Source organism: Manis pentadactyla, chromosome 12 (genome assembly GCF_030020395.1).
Source record: "Manis pentadactyla isolate mManPen7 chromosome 12, mManPen7.hap1, whole genome shotgun sequence".
NCBI classification, from domain to species: Eukaryota; Metazoa; Chordata; class Mammalia; order Pholidota; family Manidae; genus Manis; species Manis pentadactyla.
The window spans coordinates 84,587,885-84,614,527 of record NC_080030.1 but is presented as its reverse complement, the minus strand read 5'-3'; the positions used below and the strand labels follow the sequence as shown (position 1 = coordinate 84,614,527).

The 26,643-nt window shown below is 35.8% G+C and overlaps 1 protein-coding gene across 1 annotated transcript in view; it reads left to right on the top strand.

Moving 5' to 3' along the window:
* The window catches only part of ELOVL4 (ELOVL fatty acid elongase 4), a 49,803-nt gene extending 31,544 nt beyond the window's left edge, over positions 1–18,259 (top strand). Inside the window, exons 2-6 of the mRNA XM_036918783.2 lie at positions 9,137–9,324; positions 10,457–10,537; positions 13,452–13,623; positions 14,681–14,808; positions 17,028–18,259. Of these exons, the coding sequence (XP_036774678.1) occupies positions 9,137–9,324; positions 10,457–10,537; positions 13,452–13,623; positions 14,681–14,808; positions 17,028–17,303 (845 nt within the window). The 3' untranslated portion in view covers positions 17,304–18,259. The remainder of the gene's footprint in view (positions 1–9,136; positions 9,325–10,456; positions 10,538–13,451; positions 13,624–14,680; positions 14,809–17,027) is intronic.
* Positions 18,260–26,643: the final 8,384 nt, after the last annotated feature.

The window sequence follows — 26,643 nt, the reverse complement described above, 5'->3', positions numbered from 1 at the left end:
CGGAATGGCCAGGAGGCTGTTTATCTCCGTGGGGGGCCTCTGAGCTGCCCTGCTATCCAGGGGTTTACAGTGCCCAGAGTTCCTGCTGCTGGACTAAGTGTCCCAGGACACTTCCGTCCAGCTGTGGTGTCCCTGTCCCTTTAAGACTTCCAAAAAGCACTCGCTTTTCTTTGTTCCTGGGGCTCTGGCTGCAGGGACTCACTCACTGGTTTTACTGTTCTGTATCCCTAGTGTCCAGGACCCCACACTTGCACTCTGTCTGCACTCTGGTGCAGATAGCTAGGGCTGGCTATTTAGCAGTCCTGGGCTCACTCTCCCTCCCTGCTCCAACTCCTCTCCTCCCACTGGGAGCTGGGGTGAGGGGCACTCGGGTCCCACTGGGTCAGGGCTTGTATCTTACCCCTTTTGCTAGGCGCTGGGTTCTTGCAGGTGTGAATGTGGTCTGGATGTTGTCCTGTGTCTTCTGGTCTGTCTTTTAGGAAGAATTGTCTTTGTTGTATTTTCAAAAATATATGTGGTTTTGGAAGGAGATTTCCGCTGCTCTACTCACGCTGCCATCTTGGCTCTGCCTGAGATTGTTTTATTTCTGTAGTCTCCCTCTCTACTTTGTCCATTACCTCTTGCATTTTTCTCTGTGGCTCCATCAGCGTGGTTATGACCTTTATTTTGAATTCTTTTTCAGGAAGATTGGTTAGGTCTGTCTCTCCAAGCTCCTTCTCAGGGGTTGTCTCTATTAGTCTGGTCTAGATCAAATTCTTCTGCCTTTTCATGGCGATAGAGGTTGTTGTTGGGAGTTGGCACGTGTGTCGCCTGGGAGAACCTCCCTTCTTGCTAGTTTGTGGCCTTCCTCTCCTGGGAGAACAGGGACCCCTAGCGGCTTGTGCTGGGCAGCTGCGCGCAGACGGTGTCTCTGATTCTTGCCTGACTGCTGTGGAGTAAGCTCTGCCCCGTTGCTGTGTGCATTGCCGGCCTCACTCTGCTGCTCCACTATGGCGGGGCCAGGCTGGAGGGGGAACAGGCAGGAGGCTGTTTATTGCCATGAGGGGCCTCCGAGCTGCACTGCCACCCAGAGGGTTTGGGCGCCTGGAGTTCCCCGGGATTCCCAGCTGCTGGGCTGTGTGTGCTGGGATGCTTCTGTCCAGCGTTGAGGCTCCTGGCCCTTTAAGACTCTCAAAAAGCACTCGTTTTTCTTTGTTGCGGGGACCCTCTTGCAGGTTTTGCTGTCCGGTTTCCCTAGTATCCAGCACCCCATGCACACACTGTGTGTCTGCACTCTGGTGCGGATGGGTAGGGCTGGGTGTTTAGCAGTCCTGGGCTTCCTCTCCCACCCCGCTCTGACTCCTCTCCTCCTGCTGGGAGCTGGGGTGAGGGGCACTCGGGTTCTGCTGGGTGACTTGCATCTTACCCCCTTCACGAGGTGCTGGGTTCTCGCAGGTGTAGATGTAGCCTGGCTGTTGTCCTGTATATTCTGGTCTCTCTTTTAGGAATAGTTGTATTTGTTGTATTTTCAAAAATATGTATGGTTTTGGGAGGAGATTTCTGCTGCTCTACTCATGCCGCCATCTTGGCTCCTCCTCCCATATTTAATATTTTTAAATGCAAAAAGAGTTATAGTTGGCCTACAGAGGGCTTTCAATTTGCAACTGAAAGCAACTCTGTGATTTCGGTAATCTTTTATCACCCCCATATTACATAGGAGGAAACTGTGGCTCAGAGAGTTTCAGTCCTGGGGCTAGAAAATGATCCCGGTGAAGCTGGAATCCAGGCTTTTGATTAGGGTCTTGCTCCTTCCCCTGCGCCGTGCTCCCTGTGCTTCGTGTGGCTTCCCAAGTCATCACCCCAATAGGATTATTTCCTATTGTAACCCTGTGCTCGTCCTTGTTAGTTCTAAGAATTCGAATATTAAAAATTTATTAATTTTTCTTTTGGGAGATGATGACCAGGTCAGACTACCTGGGAAAGAAAGCTCATTTTGACTGGTAGAAATCCTGAGTTGTATAAAACTTTGAAAGATGATCAGGTTTTCAAAGAAAAAACAAGGTCTATTAGAGATTTTTAAAAGATGCTTTAATATACATAGTGATAATTTGTTTTAAAAATTAATTATAGTTTGTATATTGAATTAAGTACCAGGTTCTAAAGGACTTGGGTTACTTCAAAACTATTGGATTACAAATATTTTTTATTTATTAAAATCTGGTTTACATTTTCTTAAAAAAAGTCTTTTTAAACACAGTCTCTAAATATTCAAAATCCAGAATTAGACTTGTTATACGTTTGTTCTCCTGAATAAATTACAAAATGTGCTATCTTGGTATATTTTATAAAATGTTGTGTCTTCTCAGTGAAACTCTTCTCCTAGGATTATTATTGATGGTAATTTTTCTCTAATTTGGTTTAAGTCTTCTCTTAGAAGAGAGGAGGATTTAGTGGTTTGATTATTGTTAGTAATAATGACAATACCAACACTTCTTGAGCTTTTATTCTATGTCAGACACTATACATCTAGTATCTTACTCTTTCCAACAACCTGTTACCAGTCATAAGGCCAGAGAGACTAAGGGACTTGCTCAGGTTTATTCAGCTGTTAAATGAGGGAGCTAGGATTTTAGTGCTGGTAGTCTGACTTGAGAGTCCGTGTTCAGAACCTAGAAAACTCCTCTAGAGATCTGGAAGAAAAAGCCTAGAAGACAGATAGGGCTTGACTTTTAATGGGATGGACTCAGATTATTCCTGTTAGGAGACACACACATGGAAAGATTTGGAGTGGAGAGGAAATAGAGTACAGCAACATCCATGTGTGCCAGGAACTTTCACATTAAATCATCATGTATCAATCCTATAAGATAGTTATTTCCTCATTAAAAAGAAAAGAAAGGAACACTGGATTCTGCATCTGTAGTATCAGCTGCCTACCCTATCATAGTGGAGACATCTTACTATATTGATCTCCACAATGTCATTTTTCTCTTTTTTCTTCCTCTCTGGTTCTTTACTGCCATTTCTCCCACTCTTCCCTTAAGTGTTCCCCAGGGCTCAATGCTTGTTCATTTTATTTTGTCACTCTATATACTTCTACCCTTGTGACCTCAAACTCCAATACGATTTTTATTGCTAGTGACTCCTCTATGTGTCTGAAGCCCTGGCAGTCCTCTGCAGCTCCAGAGCCTACTGGACACCTCCACCTAAGTGTCCCACAAGTACTTCAAACACAAGGTGTTTAAAAATTCACTTGATGGTCTCCTTTCAGATCTGCTCCTCTCCTTTATGCTCTGTCATCGATCATGACTGCACCATCTATGCTACCAGCCAAGCCAGAAATCTGGGAGTTAATCCTGAACTTTTCTTTCACTCTCACCTCTCACATCCCTGTCCTTCACCAAGTCTGTAGATCTTACTCTTACATCTTTCATATCTGCCTGCCTCTGACATCACCAGTGCAGCCCCGTGAATCTAGGTTTCCATCATTTCTTGCATTATAGCCATCTCCAAGCTTGGCTGGTCATTACCAGGGGAACGTGGAGATCAGTGCTGGGCTCCACCCACAGAGATTTTGATTCAGGAGATCTAGAGTGGAGCCTGGGAATCTATATTTTTAACAGGCAGATGATTCTTATGTGGGAAGTCTAGTAACAGACATATTTGAGAACCACTGATGCAACTGGTTTCCCTGCCTCTTGACATATCCCTTTCCCCTTCAGTTCATCTCCCACTGCCTCCACCACGATCTTTTAATTTTAAATGCCAAGTGTGATCTTCTGTATTTAGCCAGTTAAGTATCTCCCCATTATCTACAGGATAAATCCAGGCTCTTCAGTATAGTTTTTGTAAGACACTCCCAAGTCTGATCTGACCTATAAATTACAAATTTGCAGTCATTTCCTGACATCTTTCCTTATACATAAATCCTCTACCTCAAGCCTGCTCATTTTCCAAAATAGGTGTTTTATTTATTTCTTTTGGGCTGTATATACATATGGTTCTCTCTGCAGAAGACCTTCCTCCCTCCTGTCTGCTAGCAAATTCTTCTTTTCTTCAAGAAACAGTTCAAATGTCTGCTCCTGAAGCCTGTCTTCTCCCATCTCTCCTCTCCTACCATTGTTGTTAAGACTGGCCTCTGGTACTGCAATCATCAGCCTGCAAAGCAGTTGATTTTTTGTATCTGCCTTCCCCTGTAACAGAGAATGTGTTCTGAGAGGTCAAGGACCGAATAACCTGCCCCAAGTTAGTCAGCTCAGAAGGGGTGGATGGTCTGACTTCAAAGTCTGTTCTGTCTATCCACCACACTGTGTGATTTTAAGGTACAAGTCAGGTTAAGAATAAACATCTGTTGGTGGAAGGTGTTCAAGGGAAGCCCCACTTCAGATGGATGATTTTTCCTCCCATTTTTTTTATAAAGGTATAACTTACACATAATAAAATGAATGCTTTTTATTAAATAGTTTATGAGTTTTGATGTGCACACACAATTGTGTAACCATTACACAGCTTTTTAGTACAGAAAAAATTGAATGATTGATGACCAAACTAATGTTTGTGAATAAATCAGTCCCACTTGGCATGAGGTTTGTGTTCTAAATGAGTCAAAGGAATTCAAATGTTCTAAATGGAAACGATTTCCCAAGAGAGAGTTAACCCTTAAGAGTCTCGAAGGGTTGAGGAAATGTGTCTTAGTGATTCTTATTATTAAAGTGTCTTGCTCCTAAGCTTGATTTGCTACATATTTAGCTTTAGATTTACTTAAGTTTCATTTAAAACTAGGGTAAAAAAATCATTACCAAAGGAAGAATTCTAGTAACCACAATGTTGCTCATGTAAGTGTATATTAATGATACCAAATATATATATATATATATATCATTTGTACCTATAATTGAGGAAGAAATTAATGGGAAATTTTCTCCCTTTACATTAGTGCACATGATGACCGAGTGGTACTGGAATGGCTGTTAGGATACATGAGGCTCTTTGTCCACCTTCTTAGGCAAGTCTCTTGACCTCTATGAATCTCATTTTAAAGATTAAGGGATCATTTCTAAATAAAAAATTCTACAACTCTTAGTGTAGGTGAAAGGGACCAAATCTCATATTGCCTTTCATGCAACACGAAAGGCTTAAAATTGTTAATCAGTAGGCTCAAAATAAGAGTAAAATCACTAAGACATAAAGGCATAAACATATTAATAGTATAAAATACAAAAGTAAGACAATTTGACAAGTCAACTACAGGTGATTTATATTTGTGACATATTGATTCCCTGCACCAAAGCTTTTCAAATACAGAATTCCCAATAATGTTACATAAAATCCATTTGTATCTTAGTATTCCTTGATGACCGAATTTGACTTCAGTAGTGGCAGAAGGGTTTCCATAAATTATTCTTGTTTTTGTTTTCCTAATAAATTCATGATATGGGATCCCATCCATAATTGTGTAGATTAGGATATTGACAGTATACTGGAAATATATCTTTTATTCTAATATGCATAATTCATATTTAGATTCAGTGTAACTCAAACAACTAAACTCATAGAAAAAGAGATGAGATTTGTGGTTATCAGAGGTGGAGGGTCGGGGGGATGGGAAACTGGAAGAAAGTGGTCGAAAGATACAAATAAGTACTAGGGATATAATGCACAACAGTGCTGGGTGATATACAGGAAAGTTAAGAGAATAAATAAAAGAGTTCATAACAAGGAGAAATTTTTTTCCTTTTTCTTCCTTTTTTATTTTATTCTATCTATATGAGAAGAAGGGTGTTAGCTGAACCTGTTGTAATCATTTCACAATATATGTAAATCAGACCATCATCCTGTACACCTTAAACTTAGTGAGGTTATGTACATTTTTTCTCAAAAAACCTGAAAAAAATGTAAGCAGATATGCACATCTTTCTCAGAAGAATGCAATATATAAAACACAAGTTATTTAGACACTTGAATTAATGAAAAGCTGGATAATTCATTATTTAAGGTTGTATTTTACTGTTTTAACTGTGGAGAAGATCTGTTGGTGAATTTTCATATCATTTTATGACACTGTTGTGACAAGCTCATTCCTTTTTAGTGGAAAAGGAGACGTGGAAGTATAGGGTATTTGAATCTTGTCAGAAGTACTAAAGGAAATATTGATGCAAATAAATTCAGGAAGATAAATGCAAAGACATGGAAGAATCTCACACAGAGTGGGAGTTAACCATGCTGTGGTTCAGGTTGCTGACAGTTGCTACAACCTCCATAATAATCATTGCAGGTGGAATTTTTGAGCGCTCTCTCACCTTTGTGAATTGGAAGAGCTGTTTGAGAAGGATATGGTGTGAAGTGTGGTCTTTTATAGTCTGTGAATGGCTTTGTTAAGTGGTTGCTTGAATGAATGCATGACTTGCCTTATCGGGTAAGGACATTGACTTTTTTCTCTGGAGAAAGCAATGAAGGAAAGACATTGAGCCTTATGGAGCATATGTACTCACTGAATACCGGGTTGAAGAGTTGTTGACTTTAGGCTAAAGTTGTATGCCAATGAAGGAGGATCTGGGAAGACCTTAGGAAAGAGTTGTTGGACACTGAAGAAGCCTTGAGTATCAATGTACTATTAGATTTTGCAGTTGCGATAGAGAATAAAGGACTAATATGAAAAAAAATTACCACTCCTCATTTATTCATCAAATAAATGTTTAGGAACCTTGGCAGGCCTTGCAATACAAGAATGAAAGACCCAGACTCTGCCTTCGGGGATATCACAGTCATCTTGAAGGATGGTCACAGGACAGTGTGAAGAGTGCAGCTGTGGGACAGAACCACGTGCAGGTGCTCTGGCAGTGCAGAATATCTTCCCTGACCAGTGAAAACTGCCTATTTTCTTGATCCAGTTTTTATCACTTTGAATTACATTCTTCCTCTTAATTATTATTTTAAAAAGTAACAGTTTTCAGAGGTTAAAAACTTAACGGGCCACTTACTTTCTTGCTATACTCAAATGCAGAAAATGCAGAATCTTCCTAAAAATGGGCTGCACCCCAGGCCTTACTGAGTCAGAAGATAAATTCATATTGTCAGATCTTGAGCTTCCTACTCATGTCTCTTTTTCTGTCTTTGTTAGTTCTCTCTTAAAAATTTCTCTGTTGAATGAGAGAATGGTACAGGTTACCCACACTATACATAATGAACATTTTTTAAAATTCTTGAATTGGGGTGAATTTTTGGACCTATTTCTCTAATTTTTTTCTACTTGCTGCTCAAAACTTCCTTTGAAGTCAGAAATCCTGCTATGTAGTAAGAGTGAGAAATAACCCATGATGTTAGAAAATAGAATCTCCTTTCAGAGGAATTTATCTTCCTGTCTTTGTTATGTGGATTATCTCAGAACAGTCCTTTTGCTCTTACAAAAAACTGCCTACCCTCTGGTTTGCAGGCAGGAAGAGGGCACCAAAGCCTCTCCTCTAGTGACTTGGAATAGAGCAGCATTCTAGGGCCTAGGGGTGTTGTACTAAATTTTCTTCTGTAATACAGAAAAATAAAGACCTGAGTAGATAAGTAGCCCATATTTTGAGGAGGCCTTTGGCACAATCACTGATAAGACCATAGTGGCACAATGCCTTCAACAAATGTCAGCCACCCCATCTTTTAAGTCACTTCCTCCTTGTATGAGGATTACTTATAAACTCTAGAATATGTTTGGAGTAACAGAACCATAATTTTCATGGATAAATAGTAGGCTTCCTTTGTAAACTATTAAAATTCAGTTTTCGGTTTTTTTATTCTCTTATACATGTTTTTCTTTCAAGTTACTATCCTACCTTTCTAACAACTCTTATTTAATAGAAACCATAGTTATTGTGTCTCTTTCCGACTTTGGAGACTATGTGATTAAATATTCTACTTGTGTTTCATGTCGTGCATCTCATTTTCTATTGACAGCATATATATAGAAACAGACTAATTAATTTTTACGTCAACTATTTTGAAACACAGCTATCTAATCCAGAGCTATTTTGCATATATAGACTTAGTACACTGACAGTTTAAATAGGGGGACATTGTAATCAGCAATTAAATTCATTTAAGCTAGGTTTTATGAATTGGCTGGAAGGTAGACAATCTTTTAAAATTGTAGTATAGTTTATATATTGGGGTATACAGCATAGTGATTTGACAATTATATGCATTACAAGATGCTCACCACAACAACGAGTTACCAGCTGTTACCCTACCGAGATATTACAGTATTGTTAACTTCCCTGTACTGTACTTTTCATCTCTGTGACTTATTTATTTTATAATTGGAAGATTGTACCTCTTTATCCCCTTCACCTGTTTATTTCACTCATCCCCCAACCTGCCCTCCCCAGTGGCAACCACCAGTTTGTTCTTTGTGTTTATGAGTCTATACTTTGTTCATTTGTTTTAGTTTTTAGATTCCATATATATGTGAAATTATATGGAATTTTTCGTTGAGAAAGTAAATCTATTTTTAATATTACAAAAAATACATTTTTTCCTCAAAAAAACATAGAAATGTTTGCATTACCAAGAATAAACCAGACATTAGATTAACAACCTTTAAAATCTGTTTAGCTTTTAGAAATAAATTAATTTCAATATCTTTTTATAATGAATTAGAAATTAATTTTTGTTAACCCACATTTCAATATTTTGCTTCTCCTAGAAATGTTTAACCTGTGGTAAAACTCTTATAAAATTGTTTCAGGGTTGCAGATTGGAATATTAAGGACCGCTGATTCATTTTAAATTAAATAATGAGTTGCATTATGTATATATTTACACATAGGTAAATGATTTACAGTTTTAGAAAAAAACCACATAAATTGGTTACATGCATGGGTAAAAAAATGCTCATGTTCTCAGGGAAAAAGTTAGAAAAATATCTTGACTATGGTAAATATTGAACTCGTAATGAGCTCTAACTTAGTGAACTTTATTTCTTGTCTTTGTCCTCTAGGTTCTCTGTAAGAACTAATGTGTGCCGCGTGTAAGGAATCGGTGTTTGATTTTTATGCCATGAATTTTTTTTTTTTGGTCAGGAAATCAGGAAAACTAAGTGAAAACATAACCTAATGAGTTCATTTTATAAAATATTTATTGTTTAATGAATCTTTTTATTTTGTTTTCCCTATAGATAAACGTGTGGAAAATTGGCCTCTGATGCAGTCTCCGTGGCCTACACTTTGTATAAGTACTCTTTATCTCCTGTTCGTGTGGCTGGGCCCGAAATGGATGAAGAACCGAGAACCTTTTCAGATGCGCTTAGTACTCATTGTCTATAATTTTGGGATGGTTTTGCTTAACTTTTTTATCTTCAGAGAGGTATGTTTTCTAAAGTCACTAATTCCCCAGAATGATTGTAAATTAAAAAATTAGAATATGTAAAACCATCATTGTAATACTGTACCCCCAAATAACAGCTACTTGAGAATTAAATTTTATATTTTTTTGGATAACAAAAGTATGAAGCATACTTAACTTGTAGGACAGTCATTTAAAATGGATTCTAAAATAATGCTCATTAGCTCTTCTAACAATGGAAGCTATTTAACTTTTCTGAGACTCATTTTCCCCATCTGTAAAATGGGGATACTACCTCCCCTCCAGGCTATCAGAGATAAGTGAGGTGATTTTGGCATAGTGTTTGGCACATATTAAGCACTCAGCAAATTTCAGTGTTTTTTTTAATAATTCTTATTCAACACTTCCAGATTTGGTAACTGATGAAAACATTCAGATTTGTAAAATACAGATTCAAGTGAAATCTTGTTGCATAGTTTTCTAATTCAGGTTGGAACTAAAATGAGTTAGCTATTTTACAACTGCTGCTACTACTCATCATGTACTTTCCTGGGCACCAGCACGTTTTCAGCACCAGCACATGAACTTTGGAAAGGAAATCCTAAAGGCTAGATTGACACTCCATTTTTCAAATTGTAAGAGTGAAAGGGAATTTGTTTCCCAAGAGGCTTGTTAAAATTCTTCTGAACTCAGAGAGCTGGACTGGTGATGCTAGGAAAATAAATAGTATTGTCCTTTAAAAAAAAATATTTCTTTAATTGACAAATTGTCTTATAGAATCTCAAGACTTTAATTTATTTGGGTAGTTTTACCTGATTTGTTACATGCAGACTGCTCTGGATCAAGAGTAGAAACCAATGCAACTCTTAGATCTGAGTCATGGTTAATCAAAATTTATCTTACTATTATTAAATAGGTAGAGTTGTCTCAGTCCAAAAATTACATGTTTTTTAATTTAGATTTCAATCTTAGAATAAATTGACACACACTAACTGTTAGAAATTCCAACACATTAAATGTTTAATGCATTGAAAATTTTTTAGGCAATGATTCTTTTTCAAATAATTCTAAGGTTGTATATATTGCATTTAGTATTTTTAAATGCTGTATCTACCTAAACTTCACTCCAAATATTACTCTCCTTTTTTCCCAGTTATTCATGGGATCATATAATGCGGGATATAGCTATATTTGCCAGAGTGTGGATTATTCTGATAATGTTCACGAAGTCAGGGTAAGTACATTAAAAATACTGTTAGTCAGTAGAAGTGGGTTTAATTTTATAGTGCCCAGTCTATGAAAAATGCACTTTAATATAGTGGTAAAAAATGTACTGGATTGTTTTGAGTCAATAAAGCTATGCTTTTTTTAAAAAGTACGTAATTGCAAATTTGTTTTCATAGCTTGAACATCATCTTCCATTTGGCGGTGTGACCATGAACACTAACTGTTAGAAATTCCAACACATTAAATGTTTAATGCATTTGAAAAATTTTTGGCAGTGTTTCTTTTTAAAATAATTCTAAGGTTGTAAAAAAGAATGCAGTTCTTTTTTTTAAAGTTCCATGTTTAATGTGAAGATTGTATTTTGGATTTTTGTTGTTTTTGGCCAAGAATAGAAACTCATAAAGAGTAATTCATTTGTTAAAAAAGTGGGAAAACAAATGTTTCATAAACTATTTAATGTCTAGCAAATTAAGCACAGCATAATTTATATAAGTATAAACTCAGTTTTTATTTTATTTGCAGAAAAATAAACCACTATATAATGTTATGATATTTTATTTCCAATCACTGATATCAGTAAAATTACCACTTTACTCAAGTGGAAGAAGCAATAAGTTATTAAGTATTTATTGAACTTCTCTGTGTGCTGTCATTTATATAGAAAATTTTACATAAAACATACCTATAATGCATGTTGTATATATTTTTTCTTACACATAATACAGGTGGTAATAATTTAATATGTAGTAGCTTTCCTTGAGAAAAAAATAGCTTTCTGGCATTGGGGTTGAACAATATTAATATCACCGAATTGCTTTAATGTACTTACCATTTTATGTCCACGTCTTCCTTTCCCTGTTAGTAGACTTACTTGCTGATGAAAAATCACTCCTTTTGTTGTTATGTTGGTTTTACTCCTTCAACAAATGTATATTGAACATGTACTGTATGCAGATACTGTGAAGAGCACTGGGCACACAGGTGAAAAGGCAGATGAGCTCCCTCTCTTTGTGGAGCTGATATTCTAGTGAAGGATAGGAGAGGCAGATAAAAGTCATGTACACAAATGGTTAACAATAAAACAAAACTTGTGATGTGACTGAGAGAGAATGAGAGGAGCTACTTTATCGAGATTTATTGGCTAGGAAAAAGTGTCCTTCTGATAATGTTATTGCCAGAGGACCTCCTCAGTGGAGAGCTGATGGCTGTGGTCTTGCCTGGTTTGGGAGGTGGAGGGATAAGGAAGGAAAATGTTTAATTTGCTTTCTTTCAGGAGTGCACTTAGAAAAACCCTGTGGGTGAAGCAGCATATTTTTAGAATAAAAGGTTTTTTTTAGGAAAAGATTAAAAATACTGCTCTGGTCATTGTGAACCTACCCTCCTGGCATGCACAAATGGTTAGTTCTTTCAAAAAAAGTAGCTACTGGGAGAAGCTAATCTAGGAAGAGAAAGAATCAAAGATGTACAACAGAATTCATTTGTAATTTTCTTCCCTCTGTGCTCTCTAATATTAGACTTAGAATAAACATTTTACTCAGGGACTCATTTTAGTATTCATTGTTATGTAGGCAAGAAGTATCATTTTTCACTGTGATGTAGCTGGCTATTCAAAGATACCTAATGTAGCTTACAAACTAGAGAGAAGATTATTTATTCCCATTTGTGAATTGTGAAGAATGTAGAGGCCCAGATAGTGGGAAAATGAGACATTATCTCTTACATCCTAGGTAATGTTTACTATGCCAAAATGGTTATAGTTATTTTACTTTGAAGTACTAAATAATAGTAAACATTAAATATAGTGTTGCTCTGAATAGTTAACTATTTCAAGCCTATTTTCAACCAGTGTTATCATTTTCAACAATATTTTTACTCAAGCAAATCCAGTAAATAATTCTCAACCTGTACACACAAGACTTTATTTTTTCTTTGGCCTTTTTCTTTCCTCTGTGCCCATATTTTAAAATTGTAATTTTGTTTTTCAAAAACAAAAACCAAAACCAAACCCCTTGACATCCAACAGATGCAGATATAAGATGAGGAGGACTATCAGCTCTAAACCACCTAAGCCTGTCTGTGAATGAACCTGTCAAACCCTTGACACACACAAGATTTATATCCAGATTTCTGTTACATACTGACTTATTTGTTGTTTCTATGTGGAACACATATCATAGAAAATACTTGACATAAAAAAAGTTGAGTTTTGGTTACTATTATAGTAGAATTCTTGTAACTATTTTAAAACACACATACAGAGGTCACCTCTCACTGGATCTTTGGATCCTTAATGTCAGCATGTGATGTAATCTTTCTGTACCATCTGGTGTCTTAATTAGAGCCCAGGAAAAGACTTATTTATGTAAGCAGGATTATATTTATGACTAGGAAATACTTGTTTTTTGTTTGTTTCAACTTATCATGCTAAAGGTTTTACTAATACAAACAACTATGATTAGATACTAACTTTCTTGCACATATTAAGGTAAGATACAGACATTAACAGAGACCAGTTGCTTCACAAGCAAACTTGCAAGATTATTGAGGTATAATATAGGTTAAGCATGAACAACTGAAATAATGCTTACAAAGCAAATGTCTCGGTTCTCTACCAGATTGAAAAACATATTAGTGTAAATGTGTTTATAGCTCTGTATTTAGTAATTTGATACTGTGGGACATCCAGCTGTGTGGCAGACTAAAAATTTTCTTTAAATTATTGGCATTATGTAGATACATGTTTGGACTCTTCCCCATTTTTTCCCCATAAATGCCTAGGTTTCACACCTACTTAGGCAAATATGATTTCATGCTTCATTCATTTTATGCAGTGAAGATTATTTAGGGCTTATTTACAATGAGTAAAAACCATGATAGTGTTACTTTGGCATTTGTAACATGCTTTTCCCTTCTGTTGACAGATAGCTGCCGCTCTGTGGTGGTACTTTGTATCAAAAGGAGTTGAGTATTTGGACACAGTGTTTTTTATCCTGAGGAAGAAAAACAACCAAGTCTCTTTCCTTCATGTGTATCATCACTGTACAATGTTTACACTGTGGTGGATTGGGATTAAGTGGGTTGCAGGGGGCCAAGGTGAGCATTTTGAGAAACATATCCCCATTATCAAATTATGTAAATGTCAGGTGGAAAGTAATGAGAACCTGGGAATTTGACTTGGTCTATAATTTAACTTGTATTCATGGTTAATTATTTCTGTTAATTTCATTCTAATCAAATTTGAAGAAGGTACAGCTTTAGCATTTTATCTGTGATCAATACCTAAAGATTCACCCCAGAGATGAGCAGAAACTAATCCTGAAATGTAGCAAACAATGTTTTGGTGGGGAGTAGTTTTAATAGTGCTGATCCAAAGAATACCCAGGGAGAATGTCACAGTCTGAAGGCTCTGTCTCCAGTCCAAGCTCAAAGCCTACTCCTGCTTTCAAAATAGGCCTTAAATGAACCTGTCAGTTCTTCCTCAAAGGAAATTGTATATAGACTTGTTAATGTTCAGGAAGATCTAAAATACAGTTTGGTCCAGTTCTGCCTCCAGCTTTTCACATGCTCGGAGACTGAAGACGCTCCTATCACTGAGCTGGACAAAGACCACCCCTTGCGTGGGGACCCAGAGCATGAGTGGTCCCAGTGCCATATGCCTTGCTGCCTGTCCCTTAAGGCTATGTAGGAACCTAAGAAATAAGTACTGGTTTGTTGTAGATGTGTATATTGGCAGATCTAAAGGCAACTATGAGACATTTACAAATATACTTACACAATTATTTGTAACCTGACATTTTTCCCCACAAATAATAGAATGAAAAGTAATATAAGCAGTAGTTCTTTATTAGGGTCTAGTAAGCCACTTGAATACCCAGTTTGAAAACTTGCCACTTTGAAAGTCCTTTGCATTTGAAGAACAACCATTTTTTAAAATATGGTAAGAACATGAATCTGAACTTTAAAAATGCCTACTTAATATGAAGAAAAGGCTTCTTGCATTCGTGCTGCTTTACAACTTTTATTTCTAGTCTGTACTAACGATTACATGTTAGAACATAGTATGGATTCATTTATTTTATATCCAGATGGTTTATTGCATTAAGCTTTATTAACTTTTCTGCATCTTATAATAACTTCTATTTCTCTAAAGCGTTTTTTGGGGCCCAGCTGAATTCCTTCATCCATGTGATCATGTACGCATACTATGGGTTAACTGCATTTGGCCCGTGGATTCAGAAGTACCTTTGGTGGAAACGATACCTAACCATGCTGCAGCTGGTGAGTTACGTGCCTCTAAGGTTTCTTCTGGTGAAATGCAGAAAATGTTTGGATTTATTAATTGTAAAGTTCAGAATCATTTTTGACAACTTTCTATTACAAAGTCGACTTTGTCCATCCTTCAGCTGTGGGAATTGAGACTGCTTAGCTCTGAGCTCCCTGTTCATGTACTCTAGTAGTTGCTGTCTCTGGCTTTTTAAATATCCTTGAAGGACTAGACACAGTTCTTGCCTCTGTAAGAAAAATACTCTTTAAAAATATCTGTGAAGTGATTGAGTAAAAATCTAAGCACACTACAAAGTGCATGGACTCATATGTAACTAGAAAAATAATGTAACTTCTTAGGTAATTTTAAAAAATTAAAGTATTATTATCTCTCTCATCCTGCTCTCGCTTAAATTTTCTGTTTTCTAGTCCATTTTTCAGTCCTTGTTAGCAGATCCCACACATTTAGAGTATAAAAGCTGAAGAGAAGGCAGAGAGCCAAGGAAGGGAATAAGGACCAGAGAAGTCTTAGTTCTCTATCACACATTCCTTAAAGAGCAGAGCCAGGTGTATCTCCAAATGCTAGTCTTCAGAGTAGACAGCTTTAGCACATGCCCCTGGTAGGACATCCTGTAGCGTCTGGGTACCCCAGGGTACCGCTCGGAGGTAGGCTGTAGCCCAATAATGAAATTGGAAATCCAAAACCAACGTGGTAGCCATCCTTCAAGCCTTGGAATTTATAATTTACTTTAAACATAGCATATACCCAATTTTATCAGTGGAATCATATTTAGAAATATTATTCATCTCTGCTTTAAGTTGCTAAACACCTGGCTAACCAAACAGGAAACACAACTTTTGGGGAATGCTGGGTGTGAAGGATTCATTTGTAACTAAAATGCTATGGGAAGCTTCTTCCAGTTTTTGTATAAGCTATATACAGTTTGTGTAAGTCATTTCTCTTAGTAATTACTAAATGGTCCCGAGAAGATGAAAAGATGACCAGAACCCTGCAAACTGTTTGTTTAGTTGGATCCTGCACCTGACTTGCCTTGAGTGACGCCATAATAACTCACACCTGCATACACACCCTTTTTGGGTGATGCAGGTTCTAAGAACCATTGTGAAATCGGAAGTTCTTAAAATATGTATTTGCTATGGAAAACTTAAGCTTTTTAGTCTGATGTAAATTTTGGGCTTACATAGATAAGCTATTTTAATAATGTTTAATACAATAATTAATATTGATAGTGCTGTCCTTGAATGATAAACCACAGTTACCCATTCCAGATAGGATGTTAATTTTGTGAGGGGAGTATATTTCCAAGCCAAGTTAATCATATAAGTTAATCTTGAAAAAAGTTAACCCTTGTTAACAGCATGGAATTCATAATTCTTATATCAAGAACAATTCATTTATTGATATATCAGAATTTAAACATTCACCTCAACTTAATTAAATTAAAGCATCTTACTTTAGGCTTTTTTCCTTTAAAAAAATTTTAACGTTGATAGTGATCTCTCTTTTTGTTATTCTAATAAGTTTTACCAAAAATCTTAGTTTTTAAAAAACAGTGTTAGTTCAAATGCATTATTACCTGTCTGTTGTTCTGTAAGAAACAAATGAATCACTTTGATAAGTCTATTTTTAAAAATACATGTACCAGCTTACAGACAATTTTGTGGAAAGAAATCATTCTAAAATATGACAGAAAACAAAAATTGAAGAGCCTATAATATCATTACCTTACTCTGGTAGGCTATTGGTATTTCCTCTTATTAGGTAACATTATTCAACATTATCCAACAGATACTCATTGACTCTAGACACTGTACCAAGGACTCAGGAATCAGATAGTATGTTATATATAATCAGTTATATACTAGTGGAAATATAGATAATCAAGAAGTCAATAAATGCAAAAGACAATTTCAGATAGTTGTGATTCTTAAAACGAAAAAAACTCATACAAAAAAAGGACCTTTGGGTTCATGGGATTGAGAAGACTAGTTGGATGAAGGTACTTCGGTTCTAGTTTTCAGGAAACCCTTGCTGAGGGATGGCATTTGAGCAGGACCTGAATGAGAAGCAGCCAGGTGTGGAAGCTAGGGAACTACTGGACAGTGTGGCAAAATCTGGGCCCGTCTCAGCTAGATAGAAGATTCTGATATTAAGAGTTGTTTTCTATCCACAGTAAACGTATCCTGCATTGCTGTCTTTTTTTTTTTTTCAGATTCAGTTCCATGTGACCATTGGACACACAGCACTGTCTCTCTATACTGATTGCCCCTTCCCAAAATGGATGCACTGGGCTCTAATTGCCTATGCAATAAGCTTCATATTCCTCTTTCTTAACTTCTATGTTCGGACATACAAAGAGCCTAAGAAACCCAAAACTGGAAAAACAGCTGTGAATGGTATTTCAGCAAATGGTGTGAGCAAATCAGAGAAACAGCTAGTGATAGAAAATGGAAAAAGGCAGAAAAATGGAAAAGTGAAAGGAGAGTAAATTGAACTAGGCCTTATCTGTCGTTGACAGTAAGGAAGCTCCCATTTCATATAAAATTTCAGGGAAAACAGAAGCAAATGAGAGTTTGGGGGTGGGGAGAAAAAGTCAAATGTGCTCTATGTATTAGTAACCTTTAGATTGAGTAAAGTGTTAAATATAATACCCACATGTTCTATTTATGAAGTTTTATTTTAAACATTTTTTATTAGCCTAGATATTGTCCAGACAAAAGCAATTGTTACGTGACTTTGGAGGCTCTCCCCGTTACATCCATTTGTCTAGTGCATGAGATTTTTCATGTATCTTAAAATAGAGTCATTCTTCAGTCTGATGATTGCAGAAACAGTCTTTATGAACTTTTTGGCTAAATTACTAATTACCTACTAATTAAAATCAGTTACCTTACATTTTCTGGTCTGAAGCTGGAAATGTGGATACTTTAAAATTTGCACATTTGAATTCATTTGCTGACTGGAATGGCTGAATCTCTCCACCTCTAGTCCTGAATATACCCTTTTAGGTTGTAATTAAATTTTAAGAACCTGATGATCTCTGTTAGACTCTTAGAGGTTTAATGATGATGGGGTTGGTGAAATAAGAAAGAATTACAGTAAAATCTTGTCAGGCAACCAAAAGGTCACCATGACTTGTGGCAGAAATCACTATGGGAAGCAAGTTTTGTGATGAAAAGGCAGCCTTTCAATACTCCTATTACTATCAGTAATATATTACAAAAATTAAGATTATTGTCTAATTGGAACATGAAACAATTCATGTCTTTATTAGTAACATAAAATAGTTACATATATGTGCTGTTAGAAGAGAGTATGTTGATATTATCGGGCTTTCCTTGTTTTGATTTGTGGCTGTTACCAATTTTTCATATGTGGAAATATACCTACCTCTTCTGTTGGAAAGAACATTTAAAATTAAATAAATTTTAATTAAAAAATCAAGGAGTCCTCTAATGCAAATTTTAATATTAACTTATGAATCCACTAGTATTTTTTTGCTGTTTTACAAATAACATACACCCAACTTTTCTGTGAAACTATCCTTCTCTTTCAATGTGTTTAATTTTCAAGTTGTATTTTCCTTGTGACAAAGTTGCAAGATCTTATTTGCTACCTAGATATGGAAGTGTAAACTCATTTTGGTGCAATATTCTTGACTCCTTGGTGCTAAAGATCTTTAAATTCAGTGCTTGATTGTTACAAGGCATTAAGACACAAAATGAATAAAAGTGATAGTAGTCAGAACCTGAAAAATAAATTTGCTACTTACAAATTAAGTATATCATATAATATGAATGAACAACTGGAAATTCACTAGGAAAGAGAACTTGTACAGTATCTTATTACATAGGTTTATTTGTTAGGGGATGTTGCACAGGGATCATTATAGAAAGAAAATGTGACAAAAACACAAATATTTCTGAGTATTTCAAACCTGTCAAAACTGCATGTGCAGGAAGTATGCTATTTGTGCAAACTATTTCAGAATATTTTGTAAACTATAAAATATTTATTGTGTATTAAAATTACACACATTTTTTCCCCAGAAGCATGCAGTCATTAGAAATACAGAATATTTGCAACACATATAATAATCCTTTGGTCTAAGAGGATTCAGAACCTCTGTTTTTGCTGCTCAGTGTATAATGACTAGAGACTTGTAAATCTTCATGAACACTCTGTACTGGTTCCCCAGAGCTATTCATTCCTGCTCCTAGATTTCAGCACAATAAATATACTACTGCTGTGGGAAAAATGATTTTTTTTGGTTAATCAGTTTATTATAATATAAATTATCTGCCAGATGTTTATTTGATTAGGTTGTTAATATTCTACATTCTTTTCTGCTGTCAATATCTAATGTAGAAAAAAAAAATGAAACCTGAACTTGGCTGTCTGTAATTTCTTTTAGTAAAAGCCTTTTTATGATGGCATATTTTTACTTAAAAAATTAGTTGCCTTTAGAAAAGCTTTTGGATCCAGACATAAAACATGCCATTTTCTTCTAAATTATTCTTACATTTTTCATTTCAGATATAAGCTGTAGCACTTTTTAATGCTGTGCTTTTTTGTTCCAGAAATAAAGTGGGGAGCTCGTTTGTTCTTGTATCTAAATATTCATTCCTTACTATACTTTATGGTTTTTTATCAGAGATGATTTTAAGATGTGATAAACATAGCCCTTTTTAGTAGCTTTCATAGTTTCTCTAGGATCACACTTAGTTGCATGCCTCATACCTAAGTATCAGTGAAGGGGATTGCATCCTCTTACTGCTAAAACTTTGTCACTAATTAAAGAAAATTTTTATTATGTAGAAAGCAGAATCTATTAAATATTTGCTGTAACTAGAAATACCTGAGTCATGTAACAGTGCATTTTCCAAAAGAATTGATGTTTATAATTTTTTTTTTCTCTTTTATTGTCACTTTTGTCTCTGTTGTGCTGATGGGCACTAACTGATAACTAGTTTCAGTTTTATTCATTTAGTCATTCTCTTTTTCTCTTTCCACACACTCTCTAGTCAATCAAAAATATTTTCATGTGGGTTGTTATAATCACATTTTAAAACATGGAATCTAGATGTGTTTTGTGGTTTATTAGGAATATGTTAATTTACAGGTTTGTTCCATATATGCAACTCAGTTACCATATAAGAAAGAGAACCTAGAGGTGAAAGTGATTTTTGCTGTCTTATCAATTTGATAATACAATTCAGTCATTTATGTGTTGACTGTTGGGGCAGAGCTCCTGAATCTCACCTTCATAAGGGTGTGACATCATGTAGAACTGTTTACACTCTCTCGACTCTGTCCTTGTTACACCCTTAATCTCAGCCAACTGTACTCATAAAACATTGTCCTTACTGAGAAAAAGACAATTGCAGGTGGACAGGCTATAGAGTGCTCCGTACAGACATGGATAGTAAATATGGCTGCAGATTTCAGAGCCACTGTGATAATGACCTACATACACAGGAGCACAGACAGTCTACTTAGTGAGATTTGGTCACCTGCCATTCTGCACGCAAGCAATTTTGACAAGTTACCTTGGAAAACAAGTTATTAATAGTGTATTTTAGAATCCATGCTTAATCTTAGTATTTTAGGTAGATGACAACTGAACAAGAAGAATTGTGCAAAGGAAGAGAAGCAGAAACAAATTCCTTGCTTCAAAACACTACATACAAGTAGAGAAGTTGGTTTTCCCAAAGTAAGTTATGGAGGAAAAACACAGCTGTGTTTTTGTTTTCTTTTTTTTTAAGTTTTTAAAATAAGTGGATATAACCTAACCTAATTTTCCATCCTGAAGGGGATTCAAAGTCCTAAATTAAAAACCGCAGTTCACATGTAGAACCACTCCGAGCTGCAGAGGGACGCTCCAGAATGTACCGCTGAAAGAGCATTATGACTTATAAAAAAGGCACTGAATAGTTGTCTTTGGATGATGATTAATTAATAGCAATTTTAGGTGGGCAAGAGATAATTTGAGTTACCTGTTAGTGTTCTTTAGACAGGTCTAGGTTTTGCTGTATTCTTTGAGAAATTAAACATTTTTCTACCTGTCAAAAAAAAGCCCAGAATTTAAATCACTTTACTACATAAAAGCATGTTTACATGTACACATGTGGTCTTAAAAAGAAACTGAGCCAGAAGTTTCTTATTTTTCCCATTCTCATAGGTGAGGGTTTCCCAGGGAATGTATCCTTAAAGTAGTGTCTCCTTTGAGAATAAATACATGCTGAAACACATTACTTGATAGCTAATTATAATTAATGTAGCTGTCAGAAGGTCACATTGTAATTGAACATCTATGCAGAGATTATGTCCAAATTAAAAGCCATTCTAAAAACAAAAATCTTGGAAGGCTTAAGTAATAAACCCATTTCTAAAATGATAGGGTCTTAAAATTATTGGTTATTTCTCAATTTAAATGCAAGACTAAATTATAGAGTATTGTGTCAGTCTATATGCATTTTCCATACATTCAGTCAGTCTCCAGGTATACCCAAATCCCTTTTCTACCAATTCTAGAGAAGCCAATTAGGTTGTCCCTTCCTCAGTTTTAAAATTTTTCTTTGGATTTGCAGTGGGGGAAAGGAAAGCATCCAGTTGAAATTCCTTCTTTGTCATCCCTGATGTATTCTTCTTAAACTGAGTTTCTCCTCCCTGTGAGGAAGCTATCCTAAGAACCAGTCTTTCAAGAATAATGATTACCTAGCTGTTTGATAATGAGGGTGGGAATGAGTCTAGCATGGTAGGTAGCATTATATTAGTGATAGGTTAGTTCACACCTCACTTCTGAATGCAGCTTGTGTTCTAATTAATAAATCTGGGAATCAAATACAATATATACATTTTTGTAAGAATATTATAGAGTTAGGGTTTATCAGCTGTACACATTCAGCTGGATTTCAAATGTCTGAGTTCAGTTCTCAGTACAAATTTAATTTATAATGATGTTATATGGTCACAAAAGAACAAATTATTCTTGAAAGCTATGTTTATTCAACATTTCAGTCTTTTCATTGCACGTGAATTATTACTGTTGGCCCTTGTAAAAGAGGTATGGGAGCTTGTGAGACAAAAGAGCAGCCAGATGAATTTGAGAAACAAATTTCTAATTTGTCATTAGAGTTGAGATTTGGAATTTACATCCTAGAGTCTACCCTAAAATATTTACTACTTAAGAAATCCAGCACCATCTTTAGTGTGCTACATGTTTATTGGCTCTATAAATCTGCTCCTATCCCCTTGATATGTTGTCCCTCCTTCTCTCCCCAGTATTAGAGAGTCTGTACAACTAAAAGTTTCATTTCTCAGGTTCCCTCACAAATTTAGGTTTTGTGAATGTAAGGCACTCATAAAGGTTTTGGAAACAGAAGGGAGGTAGATACCATTCTTCTGTAGTAATGCAGTTGTATCAATGGGGTCCTTGGCAACAACTGAACTACATGTCCCACTACCCTCACACCAGTTTTGTGAATGCAGGCAATGCTAATGGTGGTCATGACAACAATTACAGCAGATATGTCACACGAATTTGAAGTCAAAGACTAGGGGCAGCCTCCTGACTTTCATTCCTCCTTCACCAATAATTTTTTTTTTCGGTATCATTAATCTACAATTACATGAGGAACATTATGTTTACTAGGTTCCCCCATTCACCAAGTCCCCCCCACAACCCCCATTACAGTCACTGTCCATCAGCCTAGTAAGATGCTGTAGAATCACTACTTGCCTTCTCTGTGCTGGACAGCCCTCCCCGTGCCTCCCCCGACATATACTGGGTTCTGTGATTCTGCTGCTGTTTTGTTCCTTCAGTTTTTTTCTTTGTTTTTATACTCCACATATGAGTGAAATCATTTGGTACTTGTCTTTCTCCACCTGGCTTATTTCACTGAGCATAATACCCTCTAGCTCCATCCATGTTGTTGCAAATGGTAGGATTTGTTTTCTTCTAATGGCTGAATAATATTCCATTTTGTATATGTACCACATCTTCTTTATCCATTCATCTATTGATGGAGACTTAGGTTGCTTCCATTTGTTGGCTTTTGTAAATAGTGCTGTGATAAACATAGGGGTGCATATGTCTTTTTCAAACCAAGCTGCTGTATTCTTAGGGTAAATTCCTAGGAGTGGAATTCCTGGGTCAAATGGTATTTCTATTTTGAGCTTTTTGAGGAACCTCCATTCTGCTTTCCACAATTCACCAATAATTTTATAAGCATTTAATCCTTTCACTTAAAGCTCTTCCTGCTTGAAATACCTTAAGTGTTATCTATTTCATGCAGTGAACCTTACATCATTATGTAAATTCCACCAAAATTCAGTCAGGAAATAGACTGCCAAAGATAATAATATGGAATTGGTTGTCTGACCTTGCTGGGTTTACAGACACTTATGATTTCATGACCCTGGGAAATGGGTTACTATTTTCTACATAACAGCTGAATTTTCACCTGTGGTCATCTAGAATGAAATAGCTATTGAAAGCAAAGCATTTACCAGACCAAATGGCTGCTGCATTATAGTATTGTGATGGAAATGAATAATATAAACGTGTGAGATCGCTGTTGCTAATTGCACTACAGAGTTTGCAGAAAGAAAATTAGCTCATGTTTTAAATTATCAGCTACCCTAAGAGGCCCTCTTATATCTTGTAGCTACAGATATGAAACATCTTAAAACAAGATCCAAAGTGGGTTGCAGAATTACAGCTCAAGTTCGCAGCCTCAGTAGTTTCCCAAATGAAAGTTGTGGCATTAATTGGGAAGGAATATGACCCAAAGAATTGAAATGGGGATGTTTGGATAGATTTGGATGAATATAAGAACCTGAATCTTTAAATCTCATTGAATATTCCTGGCCAAGAAAAGCAGCCCCTCCTCCCTTATAAGATGACAGTCCTTTGTTGCTTCACATCATCTAATGACTTCAACCAAGGTAGTTATCTTTCCAAAGGGATGCTGATCTTTATGTCTGCCTTCTACTCTTTCAATGCCATCAGTTCTGTAAGGAGAGTTAGATCACAGCATGCCCCACCAGGCAAGTACGAAGTCTAGCTCGGGGAGATAACTTAGAATTATAGAGTTCATCTAATTTTCACCTGCAGAATTGTATAGGAATAGAGTGTATGAGCACTAGGTAAAGCAGAAACAAGCATATCTTTGGGTTGAAATTGTATAGGTGCATTTACCAGAAATTCTTTATTTGAGGACATGCTTTGCTTTGTGGCACTTTGCAGATACTGCATTTTTTACAGATTGAAGGTTTGTGGCAACCCTGTACCAAGTCTATCAGAGCCATTTTTCCAACAGTATTTTCTCACTTCATGTCTCTGTGTCCCATTTTGGTAATTCTCATAATATTTCAAACTTTTTCATTATTATTATATTTGTTACAGTTTCCATGATCAAGGATTAGTTATAGACAATCAGGGTAATTTAGTTTTTCCACAGCTATTCCAGTTTTGTGTTAAGTTATAACTTAAATTGCACAGGGTTCTTCACATGCGTGTAACTTGGTGACAGTTTGCTCTGCTCTGCCTTGGCTTCAGTATCTAACCTTCTGCTTCCCATCTTCCATAAAACAATTGAAATCTCTCACCTGCTGTGTCCCCTTCATACTCTCTGCAGTGTTAAGGACTTTTAGACATTTTACTAATATTTTACTATCCTTTGAATAGAGCCTTGAGAGGGATGGAGAATAAGCAGGTGAGCTCACTCTACCGCCTTGAGTCATGAGCTCCATAATGTTCCTAAAGAAGAGAACGTTCTTGAACGCATTCTTCAAACAGATGGGGATTTCAAATATGAATTTCATCATTGATATAACTTGGACAAGTTACTCAGTCTTTCTGGGTCTGTTTCTTCATCTTTAAAATGGAAATAATAATATCTAAGTCCAATAGTATATGAGAATTGGAAAAATGTAAGCAAAGTATTCAGTATTCAGTATTCAGTGTCTTGCTTATAGAAATTGCTTAATGTGAATTCCTTGCATTTTTCTTGGTGATTCCTTAAAAGTTCATGCATCCTTAGATTTGGTAGAATTGTTTTATTATTACTTCTTCATTTATTTTGTGGCAGTAATAGAAAAGGTTAGGCACTTTGCAGGGTTGTTGTTATTTCAACAGTCATAAGGAGAACTATTGCCCTGCCCTTTTTTTCAAGTGCAAATGATCTACAATCTGTTTTTATGTTAATCTCAAAAACAGGTTATTCCCCCACCAACTAAACAAATTATTCATTATTTATTTAAGACAATTCATGATTTTCTTCATGTTTTCTATTGATAGCTTAAAGCCTATTCTAAAATCGATTTGCTTTATTGAGAATATTGTAGAGTCTTTCTTTTCAGTTGATTGCATTAAACATTATAAAGATAACAATACACTATGTATATTAACTGCTTGGTAAAGGATTCAGTACATTGTAACTTATATCACATGTTAGCATATTATGACTTATCACTAGCTAGTATCAGTGAGGCTTTGAATTTGAGACCCCCATGGCAAATGTTTATAATGAGATGCAAATAATGAAATCTCCAGTGCAGAAGGAAACCTTCTAATTAAAGAGTTATTGAAGTACTAACTGTACCTCTGCTGTCCTGATATTGTTTATTGTGGATTAATATACTATAATTTGAACTCAAGCAAAGAAAATCACTAAAGGAAATACCATGATTTCTTAATCAAATACTGAAGCACTTCAAAGTTTATTTAATAGCACAATTAATTTAAAGAACATTCTATATTAACTCTATATGAGGAATTAATTTGCACTTGCTATAAGACAGTGCTGTAATAGCTCTGGTTAGAATAGCAGGAAAGATAATCAGATTAGGTCTCATGGTCAGGCACTGTGACAATAATAGAAACTAATGACTTTAAATCCAAGGGGCCTTCAGTGGATTCCTGAATTAGGAACATTACTAATACCATACCCAGCTGTGTATACATCTATAAATCTCCTACATTTTTAATCTAAGTGTAATTACAAATAGAGTTGTTGTAAACATCCATGTGCAGGTTTATATGTGGACATATTTTAATGCCTTTGGGTAAATACCCCAGAGGAAACTGCTGGATCACGTGGTAGGAGTATGCTTGCTTTTTTAAGAAACTGGCAAACTGTTTTCCAAATAGACTGTACCATTTTGCACTCTCACCAACAATGAATGAGAGTTCCTGTTGTTCTACATCCTCACCAGCATTTGGTGCTGTCAGTGTTCTGGAGTTTGGCCATTCTAATAGATGTGTGGTGGTATTTAATTGTTTTTTAATTAAATCCCTAGTGACATATGATGTGGAGCATCTTTTCATATGTCTATCTCCTATCTGTATAATCTTCTTTGGTGAGATGTCTGTTCATGTCTTTTGACCATTTTTAAAATGAAATTGTTTACTTTTGTATTGTTCAACTTTAAGAGTGTTTTGTATGCTTTTAAAAGTGTTTTGTGTATATTATCAGATTCTTTTTGCAAATGTTTTCTCACAGTCTGTGGCTTGTCTTCTTTCTGTCTTGATAAATCATAATTTTTGGGCTAAGTAATTTATTATTATTTTTAGGGCATACAAATTGAAGTAAATATATTCCAAATTTGTTTCATTCTTGCTTGCTAAAGATAAAATGTGACTTTATAAATACATTGTCGTTATAATCCTAGACTGCTATTAAGGCAACACCACTTGCCTCTCAAAATAGTCACAGACATTTAATCACTTATGTTTCTCATTTATATAATTAGTTTCATTTTAGATATTGTCGATTGAATCATCATTTTTTAATGCCATTGGTGTGCTATTGAGTGAGCAGGGG